A 24363-nucleotide genomic window follows, 5' to 3' on the forward strand; every position below is an offset into this window, starting at 1 on the left:
GACGAATAACTTATTTTAAATCATACTCTCAAATGCACGATTCAAGCCCGGTATCATTCATTTTTTTTAACTTTATACAAGAGATTTTTGTTATGATCCAAAGTCGGAACGAGTATAAATGAGAGGTTTATATATTTTTGTAGTTACCAAAGTAGATTCGAAAATTTAAGAACGTCATCTACAGCTGTTCCTTAAATAATCAAATTCATCTAGCGAAGTTTATTAAACAATCGACTTACCCGATTCTGTTTATTTATGCTTCTCACTTATTACCGCAGTATAATACTACTATAAGGATAAAAGTTTCGTAACATTACACATATTCTCTGTATAGTATATTTGTGTGTGGGTGTGTGTGTGTGTGTGTGTGTGTGTGTGCGTGTGTGTGCGCGCGCGTGTAATAATAATAATAATAATAACAGCTTTTATGATATGTACATCAGGTATGTAATATAATTATACATATTATCGTACAGTTTAACGTAAATACTAACGATAAATATACATGTACAGCAGGGTAGTCCTTATTGAGGGGGTTGACGATTTTTTCCGGGTCGCCCTCCAAATCAACTTCAAATACTTCAAAAACAATTCCCTAATTTTTTCAGTTTTTTATCTCAACCCTAATCCGTGCCTGTAAGAGGGTGGATTTCTCCATTTTAAATACAAGTGTTTCGGACACATTCTTAGTATATATTTTATAGTAAGAGTGATAATATTCAAAAAAATCTGTAACTGCGAGGTTTCATTGGGCATTAGTGTTAATATGCAAGAAAAAATTTACATTATCATACCATACAATCTCGATAAATTGCACACCCTCGAAATCCGACTTTTTTCCATTTAGAGGAAGTGCAATTTGTCTAGATTACCTGGTATGATGGTGTGAATTTTTTCTCAGATAGTAGCACTAATGCCCACTAAAACCTCGCAGTTATAGATTTTTTTGAATGCTATTACTCTTGCAGTAAAATATATGTACTGAGAATGTGTCCAAGATACGTGTATTTTAAATGAGAAAATCCTCCCTCTTACAGGCACTGATTAGAGTTGAGACAATAATCTGAAAAAAATTGGGAATTATTTTTGAATTATTTAAAGTTGACTTGGCGGGCGGTTCGGAAAAAATTCATTCCACCTTAATAAGGACCACCCTAATGTACAGTATTGACATACATGATAACGGTAATAATGTTAATAATAATTTTCAGTGTTACCCGGTAAATACTGGATCATCATAATAAACACAAGACTCACCGCGTGCGGATAGTGAATCAAAACGCATAATGCATGTTCATACGTATCATATAATATAGTAACAGTAATAATAATGATATAGTAATTATAATAATAATAATATATATCCTTAATAGAATTGTACTTTTCGCAATACATGTATACCCTAAATGTCTGTAATACGCGACGTGAGAAATAAATACTATTACGAACCGTTGTATACGCATTTCTTTATATAATATATATGGTCATCACTAGTGCATTTATATCAATCGACTATACGAATACTATTCATACTGTGTCAAGGCACTGTTAAAACGTTTTTCAAAATTGTAGCTTGGGGTATGCATATTTTTATATCAAAGCACTTATGTATCAAAAATACGATCGCTGCACTTACTTTGCGATCAGACTCATTATTTTGTGCGTGCGTAAAAATATTTTATAGGTATCTATTTTTTCATTTCATCTTTGTCTTTTCGTCATTTATATAAAATTTGTTACCTCGATCGTGGATATTTTAATCCGTAGATCTGCGCTCTTGAACACATTTTGCAATTATATTTAGATTAGTGTTTACAACTACTACAAGATATTAAAAAGACAATGTCCTCGCGAAAATAGAATATTAAAGATCAGACCTGCTGTATAATATGTTATATACTTGATTCGAAACTGATAAATTTTTACCGCAAGTTCTCATTGTTTCTGTGAATGTATAAAAATGGTGTGAAATTATCGATGCTTCACCTTTCTAATATCTGTTCATTATAATAATAAGTATGTAGAGTTTAAAAAATTTATCTGTGCGTAAAATTGACAGAGATTTAGATTCTTTTTGCCCCTTCGCAGATTATAAACCATCGATAAAATATTATGATTTATGATTAATTATCGTTGCAAAATAAGATGCGCTTCGCCGGTTCAATGGACAAAAGATAAATAAAATGTGTATAGAATTACATTAGCCTAGGACCCTACACATTGGTACCCTTAACCCCCTAAGGTTACATAATTCTTACGGCTTGCTAAAATCATTTTTCTTACTTCATTCAATGGAATTTTTCAAGATGAAAAATTCATATTAGGTTTTTATCGCATTCACTATTCTGTTCTCCAGTCTTTCAGCTTTTGAATGAAAAAAACAAAACGCTTCTACGACAAACAATCCGTTGGCATTGTTGATTTGAAGTTATGGGATGCGCGTAACCCCTGTGTAGTTTATTTGTTTCGTACAGATAGTGTAGGGTCCTAGGGTTAAAATAATCATGACTTGATTGAAAAGAGTGATCAACTCGACGCTAATTCCGAAATACTAATGAGAAGATGGAATAATACAAAAATTATTTAATTGTTAAAATTGAAAGAAAGCAACAAGGTACGCGAAAAAGTTTTCTTCCCTGACTTGACTTACCTATCGGCAGCGTTTTTAGTCGTTCCCTATTATCTTACTCGGGTTCGATTTCTCGTACATAATATAATCACTCGGCGAGCTTCTCCGAAAATTTGTGAAAAAAATATATATATGTATAATAATATATGAAGTTTAAATACCTACATACTACTATATTATGTATATAGTATGATACAAAATATTCAGATTCGATCGTCCTCATCAGGTAATACGATATCAGAAATCCACCTGCACGAGCCAGCGTCACCGTCGTCGTAGTTATAATAATTAACCCCAAACATCGAATCTCAGTCGTCAAAATCGTGCCTCAGCTTGATGTAGAGACAGGAACCAAGGATGATACCGAACAACTCGAGGACCGAAAGGCCAAGACCAACGGCACCTAAAATGATCAGGTGATCCTTCGTCGTCTCGAGGAATTTGTATATGCAACCCTGTAAAAGAACATATGTATACATTATATGATGTGCAGCAGGAAAATATGGAGAAAGAAATATGATAAAAAGATAAATAATTCTTACCGTGTACTGTATGTTGGACGGATGGTCTCTGCGACCGCACAAAAGAGACGGGGTCTTGCAACAACTGTCCGGTACGAGGCTTCGATTCGAAATCACCTCCTTATCTTTTCTCCACTCGCTGTACAGCCAATCTTCGAATCTCATCGCTCCGCAGCATTTGAACTGCATGATATATCGGGTTATTTCGTGGAGATGTCAGATGAGCAAATTATCGTAGGACAAATGCGCCTGCATTTATGCAATAGGTAAAAATAAACAATGACGACCGGTCACGTGTACATTCAGTTGCCGAAACGCAAGCGGATTTCGGACAGATGTATCCTGATTGCATAAATGCAGACGGATTTTACGAATTACATGTGTCGATAAATTGTGAAGTGAAACAAAACTGTTGAACTGTATTCCAACATAAAACTATAATTACACGAAAATTGAATAAGTAATACAAAAAAATGAAACAAATTCTCGACAGTTAGAAAAATAGTTGTGTGTGGTGGGGACGATGACGACGACGACGACGACGACGACTAGGGAAAGCTGTGTATGAACGAATGGATGAATAATTTATCGTCAACCTCTGCTGTGCATTATTGTACACGGATAAAAAGTCGCGCAGAGCTAATCGGTGAAGTAGAACGGCTATTCACCTCCTTCTGCATTGCGTCAATGGCGGCGGTTTCCCTGGATCTTATGGAATACGTTTCGAGGAAGGTGCGATTCAGGTTCATCCTCATCTCCGGATCGACTTGCTCCTCGTAGAGTCGCGATATGGCTCCAACACCGGCTTCCAGCACCAGCACGGCCATCACAACGAATATATACTGCAGCAAAAGAGCAAAGAAACAGGATATGTTACTCTTACCTTCAAATATATAATCTTCGCCAAAAATTGCCGATAAATAATCGGTTTTCTATCAGTGATTTTACAGACGGTCAATTATTAACCAAATACCTAAAAAATTAAAAAATTAAAATAGCTTGTAATTGTGCAAAAGAAAACAAAGAAGATGAATTAAACTGTAGTACCAAGATCGGCGTTTAGATTACAAGATATTATACACGTGGAAGACAGAGGAGTAAAATAAGAAAAACGAGAGAGGGGATCACTCGTTCCGTTCTCCTTTCCGCGGCTGTAATCTTGTTGTTGCCCATTACCGATGCCCTTATAGGCAGAACAAGCAGAAGTAGAAAAAGGTGCATTACGTATAGGAGTTCCTGGCCCAGAGGATGATGATCGGGATCGAGCTTGCATCGAGTAAAATCGTCGCTGCGTGTATGCATGGATGTGTTTTGGGTCCGATCCCACGCGTATACGTATAATACCGTTGTGTGTATATGCGTTAAATGCGCAGACTTGTTGAGAAAAAGAGGGAGAGGGAGAGAGGGAGAGAGAGAGAGAAAGTAAAAAAGAAGAGTTAGGGACCCAAAGACGCGTCCGACTCACGATTGCGGCCCTTTTATGGTGAAAATTAACCGCCGCGCACAATTTTTCGTATGGATACATACGTGCATGTATATAAATATAGGTAAATCATATATAAGACATTCCACGCCAACTCGACCAAGGACTGACCCTCGACCTCTTCGATATGGTCCACGATTTTTTATAATATTTTTCCAACTCCAAAAAGCACCCTCAATTATTTTCAAATGTTTTCGAGTAAAGTTTTACTTATAATTTTTGAAAACCAACATATCATTGAATGTAATTTAAAAATGTGAAAAAATACTTAAAAACTCTGGATTAAGCAGCAACCAACAATAGACTGACTATACGTTTAATTTTTTTGAATTTATTTTCTTTCGAAAGCTGAAAAAAAGTCTCTCTAAGTCTAAGCTTCCAAATGCTGATATCTGACACTAGATTTTGGAGAATTTTTTCAGAATTTTAAATTACGTCAAAAAGACTCGTTCATTTTCAAAAATCGCCATTAAAACAAAATACTCAAAAAAAAAATGTGAAAATAATTGAGAGTGCTTTTTAGAGTTGAAAGATTACTAAAAACCGCAGACCAAATCCAAGAGGTCAAGGGTTAGATTCTGGTCGAGCTGGTGCACAATGATACATATGGATATACATGAATGATGAAAACAATTCAGGAATCTTGATGTTCAAGAATTTCCATCAATTGGAAGGAAAACAAACACAAGAAATGTATAAAATGAACAGAAAACCCTTCGTGCAGACGGTATAATTAATTGTTGAATGTTGTAATCACAAATTTCCTTAGTACATTATGTGTATTTCTACACATATTTTTTTCAGATTCAAACCGAAATCTTTCAAAGTTCAACTGAACTCTCTTATAAGTTCTCTGCGTGACACCAAAAAATAGAAAATATCAAAGAAAAACAGAGAGTTCTGGAGCACAAACGCTAAGCAATGTATATCAGATTACAGGCATATACTCTGCTGCTCTAGAATTGGTTGTATAAGCATACGATTTGAAGTATAATAATACTAGTAGAATAATCGCGTTTCATACGTTGGAATCGCGTATATATGCCTCTACGTACAGCTATAAGCACATACAAATAATACACCGGTATTGTTTTTCATCATTGAGCAACGTGGATAATGGTGTTTGTAACGGTGGTTGGTTTAAATCCCGATACGTATGTATAGGAATGTTCACACTGTATAATGTGCCCGTCAGCAGGCATAATGGAGTCCCTTGTTTCGTTTACCAGGTGCTTTTTATTTTTTTTTATACAGGTTTAATACAACCCCATAAGCTGCTGCTGACTGACTGACTGACTGACTGACTGACTGAGTGATTGTGAAGAGTCGACCTTCGGCCTTGGCCTGATGATCGCTTTTCATTAATTTGGGTCCCTTCATAAATATGCCTACTAGCGAGGGTTTAATTTTAGGTTCGTATTATTGTTCTCCTTTCTCCTTTTGTATTTATACAGTTTGATTATAATCGTTGTGTACACGTTCGTACCTATGCTAAAGAAAAATCTTACGTCAATATAACATATAACAAAGGAATGTTGCAGGGTATAAGAAAATAAAAAAAAAAAAAACTAGTAGAACGATCAAAAACGTGATAAAAATTGCAAATTAAAGCTGATCCTGGACGAAGTTCAAGGGGCGGAGGGTCAAAAAGTTTTCACCGTTATTATTATGCTATGCGATCAGATATGCGACCGCGTTGCACTTACCACAATGAGGATGCATCTGTTTTCCGATGTAACGCCGCCGCATCCGAGCCAGCTAGCAATAATGGCCAAACCACCGGCAGCGATCAGAGCGTAGGCCAATATTGGATAAGTGGATGTAGAGAGTAGAGATATGTAGCTGTGCTTCGATACGACGGTCCAAATGCCGATGCCTCCAACCGCGATGCCGGAAAGCTGGAAAATAGAAACGACGCAAACGATTCGTTTGTCAGTCACATTTTTTTGACAAAACCTTTCGAGTTATTCGATACATTTTTTCGTTTCGTGGTCACTCGATGATTTTCACCAAGTGAGAAGTCGAAAACTTTAGTATTTGACTCTAACGTTATAATTTCAGATCGTTTCGATGTTCGGTTTTTGAATTAGCCAAGTGATTTCGAAGTAGTAAAATTTTGTGAATGTCAATAATTTCTAGGATAGTCCAGATTGATTGTAGAAATCGAAACTGGTATTAAAACCTATTTCGTATTTGAACTTTCCATATTTTTTACATTTTTCCAAGTTTTGAAAATTTTTAACTTACGATTACGATATCCCCATTTTGTTATTCATCGTATGAAAAACGTTTAGCCGTACTTAAAAATTCGATACTGTGATACTTCTACCGTGTGGCAAGTTTCTATTTTTTGACTCTTGTACCAAAGTTGAAAAAAGGTAACGAAAACGTAGAAGAACAGGATATGCGGAAGAAAATATACAATTTCAAACGAGACTAAACAGATCTTACGAAAGAAAAAGAAGAAAGAAGGGTAAAGTGGGTACATTGAGAAAAATTTCTAGTTTTTAATTATCATATACAATCCTTATCTATAAACCTTTTTTTTTTTAACCTAACAAAAAGAATATAGCAGTTCTGTGTAAAGAAAATCCAAAATGAGTTTCGTACGCATCAGAATTCTTTTTCATTATAATCACTCGTACCATATTTTCTGGTAACAATGGCGCTAATTTGATGTTGAAAGAATAAATTCATGTCCATGCCTTATTTCAGTGAAAAAACGCAGTCAATTGAACAAAACAGATAACCAGAAAATTTAGAATATTGCCAACTACTTAATAAATAGTTACTCTTACCATGTATACGTTTTCTTGCCATTCTTTCGATATTCAAACCGTGACAACCCAACGTAACATTGTTAAAAAAAATTCCGACACTACTGTAAGGAATGATGAAATTCATCTCAGCCTGGTATAAGAAAAATACGAATAAGGAGTAAAGAGGAGAAAAAAAAAAATTGGGAAAATCAAAAAAAAAAAGACAAGGGACGTAAATACCGAATTTTTAAAAAAGCGAGAATTGAATTCATAGAATTTAAAAATCCAGAAATTCGAAATACGGAGAAGCAAAAAAATATATAGTTCAGAATATACAACGCCAAGATGTAAAATCCTCAAAATTCATTTCGGTAATAAAAAATCGTAAACAGATTCTAGATTTTACCGCTCTATGTTTTAACATTTCTGTATGTTGTCTTTCCGTACTTTGACTGTCTGAATATTAATAATTCTACAAATTGGATATCAGCGTCTTTGAAAATCGGATACTTTGGTCCTTCGATAAATCGGTCACTCTGGTTAAAATAGCCCCGCGCCCCCTGAGCACGTGTTCAAAAAAGCGGTATTCCTTGAGGAGCTGCATGGGGGGGGGATTTAAAACTGATCAGGCATCGAGATTTGTGCCCTGACTGCGCCGCATTGGATGATCGCATGGCGACTAGACCAGGAGATTCCAGAAAACCAGTTTTCCCTACACGCCTAACTCTCGCTACTACACCTGTACATGGACACATGTGTGTATATTGTGTGTACATAATACACTACATACGCAATACATGTGTGTACGTATATGTGTATGTATGCGTAAGCGCGTGCGGCCCGTTACACCTTTTATATACCTTCTTCGCCTAGATTCGTCCATCTATTGCCTACCTACACACTTCCTTTACCTGAACACCCGCGCTAACGGCAAAGCGTCTTAATTGGAAAGCAACGGAGCACAGGACAAGAGTTATGTCGTCGCCGCTTCGGCTTCTTCCGTCCGTTCCTTTCCAAACCGAGGCGTTCCCAATGAAAAACGACCATCGCGATATTCGCCTTGTTATTCTAGTAAGTATTTTTGCAATCTTGGCACAAAATTCGAGAATCCTGTTCTAGTGATTTATGGATATGTTCGATGCGGCGACAGAGAGAAAAAATTCAGATTACAAAACTGTATTTTTCACTAGTCGTTTGGATATTTTTGGTAGACATGATACCGATTTGTTCAAACTCGAGAAAACCTTTTATGAACTATAAATATTGCATTTTTCAATTCGATACTGCGTTGATAATAATCTGCATTAAATTATTCCTAATAATTACAAACGCATGGATAAATGAATCGTAAATGTATATATATATATATATATATATATGTACAATACTTACAAATAGAACAACGTTGTATATGTGAAGAACGCATTTGAGGAAATTGACGGAGCAGCATCCATCGTCCCTCGTCCTGATCCTGGACGAGGTGCCGGGAAGTCGTTCAGCGCCTTTGACCATTTTTCTTTATTTATTTACACATGCACACGCAACAAAACTGCGAACCACCGTTCTGCGAGAAATCGTCGTCTTCCTTCCTTCTTCCGCCGAGTTTGATCTAGTTTCGTTACCTCGCAGCCATCGCTTCTGTGAATACAAAATTGAAAATCAGGATATCATTAATACGTCGATGATTGGTAGATTGTTGCATTTTCGATAAAACCATTAAATTCCACATGATAAAAGAGTAAAACAAAAGACATATATTTTCATTTTTTGCATTTCGTTTTCTTAACCAAATACGAATAATATGATTGCGCCTTGGGATACGAAATCGTGCGGAGTTTTTTTCTACCTTTTTTACACCCGTTAATCGATGTTGCATGCCTGCATATACCTACTACGAAGATCCTTCGTTCCATTTCCGTGTAGCGTGCGGTTTAAAATTAAAAATAGATTGCTCTATTTATAAACCTCGATGAAATGATCGGCGTGCAGACGCCATGTAAGAATTCTACCTTATAACGTATGTGCAACGTTGAACAGGATCTCGGAACATTCGTTCATTTTTTTTCTTCGTCATTTTCAACGTAACGATGTGAAGATACGAAATTACACGTTGCATGTATCAGAATCGGCTGAAAATAAAGAAACAAGGAAAAATATTCCAAGGACTGAATTTCAATAATGTGTAAAAAGACTTGAAAAGTTTCCACCAGTGAAAATAATACAACTATTCAATCGTGAATTACTTCGTTAAATTAACGTATTACTTTCGCAACTGCAATTTCCGAAGCATCGACCTGCTGCTTAATTCACCGTTTAAAACGGGAAGTTACGGAACGTGGGAGGAACGGCGGTAGGCTGACATAATTGTCTCCTTCCTTATATTCTCTTGAGAAGTAGAAAATGACGGACGTGCCTACACGCCTTCACAGCCGAACGACGAGGTGTTCGATAAATTACTTTTTTTCCGTGAACGACATGCGCAGAGAATCGCAGATTAAAAGGTAAAGATTAAGGAAACGGTAAACTAAGGATAAAACAGGGTTTAGAATGATATTTTCCAATTCTTTTCTATTTGCCTCGTTGCACCTCCAATTCTAAAATTCAGCAAATATTCTACATGTATCGGTATTTATCTGTCGTGTTTAGTTTATCACACCGATGTTTTTATTTTTTTCCCCATGATTACATGATCAGCGTATATGCAAATGTTTATATGTAACGTCCAAACACTGTAATCCAGGAAGTCAGTCCGTTCACCCAAATACCTACGTCTTTGAGTCTATCCTCACGCATTCCGTGTATCCAAGATTCATCTATCCAACATACATATTTATTATACAAACGCGCGCCGAGTGTTCCGACTCTCTCTTCTCTAATGATCGAAGGTGGACAAAGATTTATGTGACTGCATACTGAAATGTAATACAGGAAGAAAAAGAAGGAGAAGAATACGCGTTTTATCTCTCATACAATAATTTCATGCGAACGAAAGCATGATGCGATGTAAAAAGAAAAAAAATCAAATCAATCAATAATAAGAAAACAAATAACTAAATGACTAGAAAATTTTATGAAAACTTGTAAAAAACGACATATCTATAATATAAATGTAAAAATGAATATTTTTTGCTTTGTTTATCCCGTATGCGTTCCAATGCCGTTCATCCGATTGCGATGAACCTTTGGTGAGTTGTTGTGCGCATACCCGCAAAGCTTGCTGAATCGGTACAACCATTTTATAATAAGCGGCGCGCGAGTCGTTTCAACAAATGAGCGTATTTCATATATTTTAGCGGCAGTTCGTATATTTTCAAAACTTTCATTCTTTGAACGGCGTTGCAACGCATGCCGGGAACGAAGTCGCGGGCAACAGCTACACCTATAATGTATAAAACTCAAAGTCTTTCCGACGTATGTTCCCTTGTAACTCCGGAACGACCGAACCGATTTTGATTTAATTTTTTTTTTATTTTTGTGAATACCTACAACATCCTACCAGATTTTAGGCTATATTTCGTTACAGTCAGATTGATGTAAGCCAAATCAGAAGGAAATCCCACACTTATGCGAACGCCGACCAAACTCTTATAGATAGTGGTTTGGTTACATTCTATATATTGGATATTATCAGTCTTCGTAGAAACATTCTTAACTGTAAGCAAGATTTTTTTTTATCTGAGTAGAATTTTCACTTTATCACGTTAAATTTGGATGCGGGCGAAGTCTCGACGGGCAGCAAGTCATATGATATATTTAAACGAATAATTCTCAAGTCCGAAAGCCAACGCACAATATGTACACATATATTCATATTGTATAAATATGTATAATGTATATAATCGCACGGTGTCTTGCTGCAACGTATCATCCATGTATCGTATAGTAATGTATGCATATGATATACAGGCGTGTACATGCAGGCATATAACCCATAAAGCAGCGTGGGCGAAGCGGTTTCTTCGGGATCTTGGAGCGCGCTGCAGCTTTCTTCTTTCCAGCTGCCGTCGAATATAGCGCAAGACACTCGACCAAATTTCCGTACATCTCACTTTTGACTAGTTGAAACGAGTGTAACAATGTCGTAAGAAAAAATTTATGATTTTTATTCCGACTTTTGACCACGAATTTCAGAAATACATTGCGATAGGAAGAGGACGAGATATTAACGGAATTCAACCACTCGGTTGCACGGTGGAAGAAAAATTGTTGGATCGTTAAATCGGAAATGTAAATAATCTGGACCGAGTAAAGATATAAAAAAAAAAAGTGGGGATAATAGGCCTGATAATCGACTATGTATGTAAAGGTAATATACACATAGGTACGGTATGTATTATACAAATGCAGATATCTTGTTATTACTCTTTTTCTTATTATGCTCGTTCTTACGCAACGGATTTGATGCCCGACCGACTCGGTTGAAATTTATCAATGGACTGCTACTACTACACTACTACAACTGATACTCGAAGTATAAGCTGCCGCCTTTATGGCGCGCTGAAACTTCAATGAATAAGCTAAAAGAACGAACGAGCGAACGAACGAACGGATGAATGAATGAATGAACGAACGAACAAACGAACGAATGAATAAATCAATGATGAATAAGTGAAATGGCACGTCGATGAATTATTATCAATGGTTTTTAACAGATTTTCATCGATCTTTCGAACGTGTTTGCCGCGTTCCTTGTAATTCGTACGTAATTTTACAATTCATATTCAAAATTCCACGAAACATCGAATGTAAAGAATACAGTATAGACCAAAAAACGATAAACAAGATCTATACATCTAAACGTCGAGTCCGAAGTATATTGCGAAATATAAGATATGATTTTTTCAACAAATATACTCGAAAGAAAATTTAAAAGAGCCGTTAAGACTCAGAATTGTAATAAAAAACATTTAATGTTTTTTTTTTTTTTTGTCAAGACTTATTATTATTATTTCACTTCTTCGTAACATCGAATGATTTCTATGGATGTATTCGTATAGTCATCAAACGAGATTAGGTACACGGGCTATTTTTTCATCCTAAGATCATCGAAAAGTTCAAATTTTTCTTTTACGGAATTAAACTGTAATTAATTTCAACACCTGATTGAAGATTTTTTATTTTTAATTTTTTTTTTTTTGTATAATGCATAATTGCATACTCATTAAATGAAGTTTATACGTAAAATATATGAACGTTTTATGTTTTTCTTGTTAAAAAATTACTGTATAACAGGGCGACGACAATTTTGCTGAAAAAAAATTCCCCAACGTTTCCCTGATTTTTTCCTCGTCAAAAAATTCAAAATTCCCTATAAAACTGGGCACCTTTTATGACCAGCTCCAGAAATTGTGCACCTTCGATAATACACTCGGATTCAAAAACATACAAATAATCATAAAATTGAACAATACCATTTCCAAAAGATAGCTTATTGTTAGCTGAAGGAGTTTAAGGTTCAGAAATTTCAAAAAATCCATAATAGCACGTCGTATCAAACATATTTTCCCAAAGTTTCAAGTCAATTAGAGTAAAAGTCTAGTTTTTTTTGATTTCAAGTAAAGCTAGCATGAATTATCGTGACCAGGGCGAAAATTTTTATGAAATATCATTGAAATATTGCTCTCTCCCTTAAGTTTGAATCAAATAATCCTTTTATTATATTAAAAAGAAATTACAACAAACGTGCTTTTTTATAACCTTCGAAACCCTGCATGTAACGCCTGAATTTACGAAGCATAGCCGAAGTTTGAAAACAATTTATATAAGAAAAGTACATTTTACCCTATAGTCCGTCATAATTCCCTGACTTTTCGCAAACTATTCCGAATTTTCCCGTCTCTCGCCACCCTGTAAAATATATTCCTTCATTTTTCCACCCCATTCAATCACACAAACACAATAATAACACCTATACAGTCCAAAGTAATTGGCGACACCTCGTTTCTCCCGCTTCACAGACTGCACGCGTATGATATGTATATACGTATACAGGCGTAATGTAGCCTTAATTTATACCTATATACATCATCCGATATACGTACAAGACAGCAGGAACAAGCCAATAATAACACTTGTTAAGAGGAGATAGGGTGCAGGCAGAGGCAAGGTTAACGCGATTGCAGGGCGATTGGGGCGATTGGTAAATTGCCTCCTCTTCTGCTCCTCCTCGCAAATTGTCGTTTCTCTTATCCGTCTCTCTCGTTCCGGGGGACATAGATGAACGAATGAGGATACGTAACGTTTTGCTGCATACACGAGCCAAGGATGGGAACGGATCGCCGATCCGACCATGGATGTTTGTCGTGTGATAATTTACAACGAATACTTTGCATAATCTGCACTGCGACTTATCTCACGTTAATTGAGAATTAACTACGCGGTGAGATTTCCTCGTTTATACCTAAAATTTCAAACATTTTCGTCTACACTGGCCATCGTTAATTTTTATAATTCAAACCATATCAAAGTGTAATTAATCGTAATTTCACTCCTATAATGAAAATTTATTTTTATCTTTAAAATTCAGTTTGTTTTTTTTCTTCTTCTTCAAAGTTTTCACTTAAAAGTGCACCTTCTTTTTAACGTACTCGACACGTTGTAAAAAGAAACGAAAATACTTGTTTTTCTCATTTACGATCATTTTCGAATATCGTGCGTTTCGCAGACGCAGTTTCCTTTTTTTTTTTTTAACCTTTTTCACTCGCATCTAATATAATTACACGAACGACGACGACGACGAGGCAAAATTACCGCAATGCACGCAGAAAGGCGACTCTCGGGGATGATAAGGTCTCGTCATTGCGTTTTCAACTTATTCAGCGCAATTTAACGCTTTGCCGTGCACGGAAGATTATTACATGCACATGTACCGTAATATATAACTTAAGAGTTGGTACTGAATTATTTTTTCAACTAGAAGCTAGATTCGCCGCCTTTATCACGTTAACGGTACCAAAACATAACATCGTGAGTAAATAACGAGGTGAATAACTTCAACTAAGTGAACACGATATTCAGATAGTTACAGAAATTGTTATTGTATAAAATATCATGCAACAGAATTCGAAAAATCAAACGAATGTTGAAATGAAATTATTTCCTATATATTGTTGTTATGATTATTATACGATTATGCCCGTTGCATCCCACGCCATCCGCTCTCCTCCTCTTCATCTTCTCACAACGCGCGAACAGAATGAAACGAAACGGTACGAAACGAAATGGAATGAAATTGAACGGTAAATACAAGAGGGGAAGAGCTATATATGTATAAGGTATATATTACATGAATTTGCGGGATCTCTCGCTTACCTGAGGATAAAATCGGTGGATGTAAAGCTAAGCAGGGACGATGATGATGTAAATAATTGGTACAGAAAAATATGGAAAACGGATCATAATGGAAAAAAATGAGTTAAATTAATGCAGCAGCTTGCGCCTGTCGATTTTTTTATTATCGTCACGTTTCTCTGTTTGCAAAGAAAAATGAAAATTATTGTGACCACCTCGAAAATGATAAGTTGAGTTTTCAGTAGTTCTCGACGTTTCGAGCGACGTTTCTAGATCTAGAAAATCACCTACGATGATTTACGGATAGACTTGTGTGTGTGTGTGTGATCAATTTTTTTGTCCGACGATATCTCGAGAACGAGACGCCGCTGCTTTTCCAAATTCAGAACTGACTAGATTTTGGCTTTGATCGGTTGAATATTTTTTTTTTCAATTGTTTCAATAACTAAATTTCAGAAAATTAAATAAAAATTATGATATCTAAATGGGAATTGGTACCGTGAGGTTGTTTGGATTGTTAATCACGAATCCGTGAGATTTGCAAAAGTCAAATTTGACGCATTCAATAAGCTGACAAAAAAAAAAAACTAAAAACATTTAGATTTTTATGAAAATTGGCATTCGTCGGTTTGTTGGGTGGCTGATCACGAATCCGAAGTCAGATTGCGAAATCCAAAACGGGGATCCATTATGGTGGAAAAAAATCCAAAGATATTCCAACTTTAGTGGAAATTGGCAGGCGGAGTCATTTGTTGGGTCACCGATAACGAAACCAAGGTCAGACATACAACATTTGTAATAGTGGATCCATTATAGTGGTAAAAAATAAAAAAATCGTCTCATTTTCATGTAATATGATATCCGAGGGTTTTAAAATCATTGATTACGAATTTCAATTTGTAGTTCGAAATTCGAATTTCCCTCCAAAGTAGGGGAAGTCGAATTTACAGGAGTTCTACTGTATTATTCTTTTTTTGCCTCTGTGAACTTGGAACCTGCAGTGTGAAAGTTCGAACGAGAAGTTCGAGGTCTGGCTCACGGCCAGTGTAAAGCCGCCTTTTTTTTTTAATTTTTCTTTTTCCCCTTCTCGCTCTTTTTTCCTCTTTTACTTGAGTTGTAAAAGGAATTTCATTTTGTACGTACGGTGCAATTTTATATCGTAATAACAGTTGGTATGGAATCGATGCCGTCATAATTTCAGACATTCATTTATTTATTTATTTTGGGAACAGGTAATTAAAAAAATTATTATCCATTTTTCTTTATCGATCAATTTATGTTAAACATTCATAATCATTGTCATATCTCACGTCTATGAGATAAATATTGCGTAGAAGAAACAAAGTTCATGTTTGAAAAAAAAATTCAGAAAAATCAATATTGTGATTTAAAAAGAAGAGAATAAAACAACGATAAAAAGAATATGAGAGAAAAAGGCGGAATGATAAATCAAGATACGATAAGATCGTGATATAAAGTAAAATGATCATTTTACTTTTTTGACGTTCATTTCGCGTTATTTTAACACCTAAAATAGCAAAAAATTATACGTACGTACGTAGATAAAACACAAACAATCCGTTCTATTACAGTTTTTCGTTATAGTTGATCTGTCGCAAATAAAAAAAACTTTTTAATGACGTCGAATATACATCATCTTAAAATAAGACGACGGTAACCGCGATTAGTTAGTAAAACGTTTCACAGTGAAAAAATAAATGAGGGGAGGTGGGGTTAATGGTACATAAATTAACGAATTAAAATTATGAGCAGACAACGCGGCTTTTCGGTTACGTCGGATAACTTCACACGTATTTTCATACGTACATAGAAAATAGGTAAACACAGACACGCACCTGCGTGCAACAACAGCAGCACCTGCAGCAATGTTATATCCAATTAGTATAATTACACGTCACGTATAAGGATAGAATACATTATTATAACGGCGGCACGTTGCACAAATATTGAATCACGAATAGTGCATATTAAGCGTAGCTTGTACGACGACCATTCTGTGTAGCGGATCCAGCAGCAGCAGCGGTAAGATATAAATAATATAAAATAATGTTCAATTTTCTACGACGGGTAATTGGAATGAAGAAGAACTAATTATGCGTTAACCTAATTTGAAAGTCAAGTATAAAAACCTTTCACCGAAATTAAAAATCGTACTGTGAGGTTCGCTGAGAAAAATTTCATGTGTTACGGTAACTAGAAAAATTCGGTAAAACAGGTATCGTTAAAAAGACTGTTTGAATATTGTTGGAATTACGAAAAACGAGGTACGCCTAACCATTTTGCGCTATCGTCGATCCTTTTTTGGCAGTTGCAACGCAAAATCAGTTTGTGAGGTTTGCTGTACTTTTTTAGTTAAACAAGGCTTTGACATTAATTTATCGTTGCACAAGCGTTAAATTTTCGCAACAGTTACAAGAAAATAAAGTAACAGCGATCGTAATGAGAAGGAATAGTAACGAATATGAGACTTTCCGGTAACAGCTACGAAACTAATTTTAATTTTGTACCTAGAAAAATATTTTTCGATTGTGATAAAAAATGAAAACAGTTAAGGACCGAACGGTAACTGGAACTAAAAATTTCTCTCATCGTTGGAGAGAAAAACTAAAAAAAAATGAATAGCAAAAAATAACAAAAATTAAAAATAAAAAAAGCAAAAAATAGACCGTCGAGTTGGCAAGGAACGCCCCCTATGCAATTACGTCACGTGGTGGCGTATATCGTATCTATGTATCTAAATCTTTATCTACAAATATACGTATATATGTTATACGAGGTTGATAGGATAGTTACCAGGTACACGTAACTCATGTATAGCGGAACTCTTCTAGTTTCAGTATTGAATTTAGGTTACTGCGGTATATAACGCTCAGGTACACATGTATGACATACCGTGTATTAAGTGTATATACAGAATAGACGTATACACGTATATTCATACGTGTTGGTTGAAGTAGCAGAAAAAAAAAAAAAATCGTACGGCGATTGCAAATTATTACAATGAAAATTAAATGAAAACGACGTAAAAGAAAATCTCAACGAAAATTGTTCAATTCTGGCGCTTTAGGTGTTCATAAATTATTCATACGTATCTAAATTTTTTGATCTTTCTTCTTTACTTTTCTTTTTCCACTCTCTCAGAGGAAAATACGATGTTAACCCTTCGCGGTCACACTGGGTCATACTTGTCCCCAGAAACCATGTACAAATTTCTTATGGGACGATAAATACGTGCAATCGCAAAGGGTTAATTATTCAGAAATATTACTCGGAGTTAAGACAATCGTATAAAAAATTATAAACGATATCAAAAATGGTTAGAGAAAATCATTTCTCAAGTTGGCGTAGAATAATACCTCACATATAAATGTAAATTTGGTGCAGTGTAACTGTACGATATAATTTATATTAAATATAACATAATATACGTATATGTAAGTAAGAAACCGAGGATTGAAATATCAAAAACAAATTGAATTGTTTTTTTTTTTTTTTTTTTTTAATCGACCACGACTACGAGAATAGTATCACGTTGTATCTACATTGCACACGTATAGGTATAAGTGTAACATATACGCAAAATATCCATTAGGCGACGAAGCAAGGCAGGGAGAGGAAGAGGATTATTAAATTACACAGGCATGACCCAACAGCGAGGAGAGTTAGTGCCATCTACGCTACGGTGAAGAGAGAAAGAAAGAAAGAGAGAGAGAGAGAGAGAGAGGGACGCAGAGAGTTAAAAAAAAAAAAAAGAACACAGCAGTCAAAAGTCAATTACTCTAATTAGGTTAACTGGTCTGATTTCAGTCAGAAATTCCAGAAACATACATACATACATACATACATACATATATATATTGTTATTTTGTTTTCATTTACAACGAGAAGTTGCTTATTGGACCAGATTCATCCGAGCCATAAAGCCCTACACTTAGCTCGCGTTATAATCATATCATCGAGCTTGTACCAGAGGCATTCATGAATACATCATGTATATATATATATATATATATATATCCTCCTACTCTTCCACCTCTAATTGATAATATCTGCAGCGTGCATGGCGAGATATCTATAAAACGCGTCTGTTTCTTCTCTGGATATATGTTACATGTATATCATAAGCTATACGTTATGTGTATGTATACGTATACTGTATGATGCGCCATGTGGATAGTTTCGTGAAGAGATGGAAACTGAAAGAAAAAAAAAAACAAAAAAAGGGCCCAGAAAAGTCGAGAGAAAAGTAATATTCTACGCAAACAGTTTAGGCAACAAAAAGGGTGATTGAAAAAACGCTGGATTCAAATGAGCACTAATTAATCCTCTGCAACGAGAGATGAGAAAAGTGGAAAAGCGATCCTTCTCATTCTCCAAATATTAATCTTTCTTGCTTTCTTTGTTTTCTTTCTTTACTTTTATTTTCTTTTTTTTTCTGCTCTCGCCAAGTTCGTGGGGAGAATGATAATCAAATAACGAAGCTATCACAATGTAATAACACGGTGTAATATATTTCTCAATAAATTGACCCCGGTCAATTGACCGATTACTCAATTTACCCGATTAACGATTCTCATCGCTGTTGCTTTGTTTTTTCTTACCGCCAGGATCACCTTATTTCTACTCTTCTTTTTTGTCTGTTTGATCGTTAATTTCGGGTACACATATTTTTCTACTTTTCCCGTCAACCCTCAGCTATGTAGTTTATCTACAAACGTACGTACAAATGACGCAATAATTATCATTAAATATAAGCTCGGTAATAACCCCTGCATCATTTGTTGTTCCGTATATAACGACAATGCGCAGCATTCGTACATGCAACAACTCACGTTCTTTTTATTATAATCATTGTCGTCATCATTATTATATGCTGCGCACCAAACGACGATATTATAAATTTTATTCATTATAAGGTACCTTATATAATCTCGTTCCCTAAACAAATGTGGTTAGTTGCATAAATATGCAATCGTTTACGTACGCATGTATGTACGCATACATACGTATATATGGGCAACGTGAACGCGTGCGTACTTATATGGACAAGGCTTTCGGACTCGAGAAGTTTTCAACGTGTAACTATGCGCTGTATACTATTATGTACGCATACGCACACAAATGCATGACGTACTCTACTACATAATTATGATTGGAGAAAGTTTAACGAGAAATTATTGTAAGGCGGCTGTGTTACGATAAGAACGGTAATAATAATAAGAATAATATCAACAACAACAACAACAACAATCATAAAAATAAAACGTGGTCTCTAAAACGGATCGTTGGAATTTGTAAATTACTGTCTTTTCGATTTTCTTTTAGTTTTCTGTTTATTTCTCTTATTTTTTTGCCAACACTTTGAAAATATTATGCGCACTGGCGCTAAGTAATAATAATAATAATAATAATAATAATTATAATAATAGTGACATACGTTAAGTGAGAAATTAAAAGATACGTCTCAGAATTGAAAAATGAGAAGATGATAAGAAACAGAAACATTGTAAAACGCAGTAAAGAACAGATTGTGCGAAACGGTTTGGATGTGTATAATACATAGAGTATTTACACTATTATTACAGTTGAGAGAGTGACTCGTTACCACTTGTGGTTGTGCATGCGTGGATGCAGTAACTGTCAGCATCGTTTAGCATGATAATAGTTAAAGGAAAGTTCGGTCTCGGCCGTCGGATAATAGTTCTTAAAAGACGATATTGCCGGCCAGCTAGCCCCAGACTATACATAGCTTTGCATGCAAGCCCGTTTGTATAACACTTATCTCTCTATCGTCCACTTTATACGTACATATATATATATACATATATACGTTACAATGGTATATATCTATGTATTATTTACCTACGGAGTTTTCTCACGATCGCCCACGAAGACCATACGTTATACGAGTATATATAGGAATAGGTATGCGTGTATTATGGATACACGTAACCAGTTATATCTTATTAGGTTGGTAAAATGCCATCGCACGTGTATATACATGTACACCCGATCCTTGCATTTATTTCATCTCATATGCGAATTCAATGACATGTAATAATTGTGCATCATATTTTTAGACTTTTCTACAAATCGTGAGAGAAAACGATAATACCTGTTATTCCTGCTACCTGTTGCAGATACATATATACATACATACATACATAAGGAATTTCGAAGCCGACCCTTAAATCCGCGCATCACCGAAAAAACGACGGGTGGTTTTCGACGAAATTTACGGATTTCTATCCTGCAGGTAGGTACTATGTAAAAGGTACGTATATACAGGGGTTTCACTGCATTATATACCCCGGGTCCAAGGAGTAAATACACAAAATAACTGACAATGAGCCGCAGGTACAGCAGCTAGCACCGTTTCAAGTTCCTTTTTCCTTTTCCTTTCTTGTCTTTTCTTCAAAGGTTTTCCCAAAATTTCACCTCCCGCTTCCATTTCAATTTATTCTTTCATATTGTTCTGCATGTATCGATTGATTATCGTCTTTGTTGAATGATTAAATTTCTTAGCTCGAACAATGTATTAGACAATTTTATTTTGTATAACACAATATGTAACATCGTGTTTGTCTAATGCATACGATTTATATATATTTTATAAATAGCATATAATAATAATAATAATATATATATATATAAAATAAAATTGCTCGGGAAAAGAAATTTAATAATTTAACAACGACGAAAATCAATCTGATCATAATGTTCCAAGTAAATATGCTTGTGATTGCTCGCTATTAAACAGGCACGAAATTTCAGACGGCTGCTGCTGCTGCTACGATTTGCTCGGATAAAAAGCGGTTTTTCACCAGCAAGGTAAATGCTAAGGTATGACCTTTGACACCCTCCTCCATCACCCCATTTAAAGATTCTTCGCGGCCGGTATGTTACACACTGCACATATCATATGCAGGTGTGTAGATATACATCCGACCTATGAAGTTGAACACAGGTTGTTGCAGCGAAATAATAAACGTAATTAAAAAGAGGGTAATAATCACGGGAATTGGAAATATCAAATTATACGTATAGTATGGACATATGTGCAGGCGAAGAGCGTATTTGCATTTAGTACCTGCGGTATAATAATCCACAAATACCAGCATACTTGAAGAGCGATATCTTTGATATATTGCGCTGATTTTTTTTCCCTCCACATATTGTCTGACAGTATAACAATTACCGTTTCTGCAACGCGGTTAAAATAATTTAGAGAACACTCATATTCGGTACCTTAAACACTAATATTTTTTATACATTATCCGCAATATTCTTTTCAAATTTTCATATAATAGAAATACCTCGCTGTGTATTTAAGTCACGTATATCGTTACACGTACACAAATGTACGAATCTATATTATATGAACGTAATGTAACAATCATGACAGTACCTGAAGCTGCATGAGTAGGTATATCGTACATAGGATATGCGTGTCATTGTTGAGCGACTCGCAGCTCAAGGTTCGCCATAGATAAAAATAGAAGATTTCATGCACGCGTACGTACGTACACACGTAGAAACGCATCCATGTATTTAAGATAGGACGTCATCGTCGCCTTTGCTTCCCCCGCCGATCACAAAATATCTATCTCTGATGTAACTATAAACCCGCAGCGCTGATCTGTCTTCTAAGAATTTCACATTTATTTATATCGCAAAATTTAATACACGGAACATTGTCGCAAGGCGTGCAATAATATATATATATAATAATAAATAAAACTCGATTAGAAATCTGCATACTTTTCTCGGAACCGTGAGAGAAGAAGGAAAAGAAAAAGGAAATGGAAAAAGCAAGCACAGGTGTATGCGTCGAACTCAAAGTAACTGCATAACGTAAGTGTTGTGTACAAAAACATGAAACACAACACGCTCATGCGAGAGATGTAAAAACAAGCGAACGCCTATTCGGCGTCGAGATTATTGTTTAAACTTAATTATTTTTGGAAAGCGATTTTGACGAGAGAAAAAAACATTGAAAAAGGCTTTCAACACCCCCGATATTCAACTGTTTCGACATTATCACCTTGACAATTGTTGGTCAATGCACGTTTCACCGATTATCACTCGTCGTGCTCTTTCTCTCTTCTATCTACCATCGTGCAGACATTCGACCAGCGTGAAATCAATATATTCAATTTCCCGCGGGGCTATGATTTGCGATAAGCGTTACATTGAGAAGACTCTAGATCGCGATTACAATAGTGAACGAGGGAAATGGGAAAAACATCGCGGTGAATTAGAGACCGGAAAACATTTCAGACATGCGTATGCGATGCGTTGTTTTAAATTTCTCACAATTATCTACACCTAAAAAACAAAACGAATAAACACAAACTCACCAATAAATCGCGAAGTAGTTTGGTAGATTCGTGAAGTGGAGATGTAACGAAAGATGCCGAAGTTGGCGTCGAATCTGGCCGGCAAAAAGTCCGTGGCAAGCTGCAAGTTCAAGTGTAAGAAAAAAAAAAGATCGCGAAGACTTGACGCTCTCTGAATCTCACTGATTATCACCAAACAGCACCAACACCAACAGTAACAGCAATCAGTTATCACACAAAATCTCGCTATACCGAACTTTAATCAATGTGCACAGCACGCGTTTCGAATCAGAGAATGCAGAGCGAGGAGTGTCGGGTTCGCAAATGTATTTGATTTTAGAGATTCACGCCGCGACTCGAGTTACGTAACCCATACAGTTTGTAATTTTACATAAGTTTGTCGCGTGGTGCACGCACGTTTCACGGTTCGCCGCGGTCTTTTTATTGCGCACTTGTAACAACAACGGCGATGCCGATAAGACCTTCCTGGTTCCGTTCCTCGTCTTTCCTTTCCTTTCCTTCCCGCCGACGACGTCACGAAAAACTCGGAATTCCGAATTATCCACGCGAACCGGGATCTCCTTCTGTCTTCGCCGGATTATCCACGTGTCTGCGAACGATACTGATCGCGATACCAAAACAAAACAACGCGGTCACGTGACAGAGCGCGCGCTTATCCGCCGACAACTCTTACTGCGTCGAACGTCTCGGCGACACTGAGAAACGCGGTACGAAACACGAGTGAGATTCAAGATTCGAAACGAGCGCCACGCCTCTGTCGGTCGGTAAAGTAACTAACCGAATCCCGGCGAACTTCGGGGACTTCCATCGAAGGTGTATATAAAGACTGCCAGCCTAAATGCATTAAATGGGGCTTGCCGTAACTAAAAATAGACGAGATAAAATTCGTCGTCGAGCCGCGCTCTCTGCGTCGCACAATTCAAGTCGGTAAGCGGCCGGTACGTAAAGATAAGAACTAATATTACCATCACGTGTATCCAGGTGGATAATGCAGCATGACTATGAAATGAACGTCGATTGAAATTTTCGGGTAGCGCCGTATAGACATCACCCATTTCATCCAAATTCAGCAATGTTGACTAACTGCATCTCAGTCACGTCGTCACAAATAATTTTATTTGAATCCGTGTCAGAAGCCAGTTTTTTATATATACTATCCGAAAATAAGTAAAGGAGTTATAAGAAAGGGATGAATTGTATAGCAGTATTTAAGATGTAACTTATGTACTTATAAGTTTAATATACATGACTGATATTTTCATCGCCAGCAAAAAGGGGGCTAATACTGAAAATCAATTTT

At 35.9% G+C, this 24363-nt stretch overlaps 1 protein-coding gene across 4 annotated transcripts; it reads right to left on the reverse strand.

Moving 5' to 3' along the window:
• Positions 1-428: 428 nt before the first annotated feature.
• Positions 429-23767, reverse strand: LOC124179609 (CD151 antigen-like). Of its 4 annotated transcripts, none has more exons than XM_046564186.1 (6): positions 23064-23767; positions 8785-9030; positions 6340-6531; positions 3819-3992; positions 3172-3333; positions 429-3084 (listed from the first exon to the last, which is right to left on the reverse strand). In XM_046564186.1, exons 2-6 carry the CDS (start codon positions 8902-8904, stop codon positions 2938-2940), a joined length of 795 nt encoding a protein of 264 aa, XP_046420142.1. In that variant the 5' UTR covers positions 8905-9030; positions 23064-23767; the 3' UTR covers positions 429-2937. The 4 variants fall into 4 exon arrangements, with proteins under 4 accessions (XP_046420142.1, XP_046420143.1, XP_046420145.1 ...); XM_046564187.1 differs by lacking the exon at positions 23064-23767 and adding an exon at positions 11755-11834; XM_046564189.1 differs by lacking the exon at positions 23064-23767 and adding an exon at positions 11782-11832.
• Between the last annotated feature and the right edge of the window lie 596 nt (positions 23768-24363).

The sequence above is a fragment of the Neodiprion fabricii genome, chromosome 4, assembly GCF_021155785.1.
Source record: "Neodiprion fabricii isolate iyNeoFabr1 chromosome 4, iyNeoFabr1.1, whole genome shotgun sequence".
Taxonomy (NCBI): Eukaryota; Metazoa; Arthropoda; class Insecta; order Hymenoptera; family Diprionidae; genus Neodiprion; species Neodiprion fabricii.

Coding starts and splice junctions, on each gene's coding strand:
- LOC124179609 (XM_046564186.1), bottom strand. CDS start 8,904: ATGGTCAAAGGCGCTGAACGACTTCCCGGCACCTCGTCCAGGATCAGG. Junction 3,993..6,339: donor ACAGATGCATCCTCATTGTG/GTAAGTGCAACG, acceptor CTTTTGCTGCAG/TATATATTCGTTGTGATGGC. Junction 3,334..3,818: donor TTGACGCAATGCAGAAGGAG/GTGAATAGCCGT, acceptor TATATCATGCAG/TTCAAATGCTGCGGAGCGAT.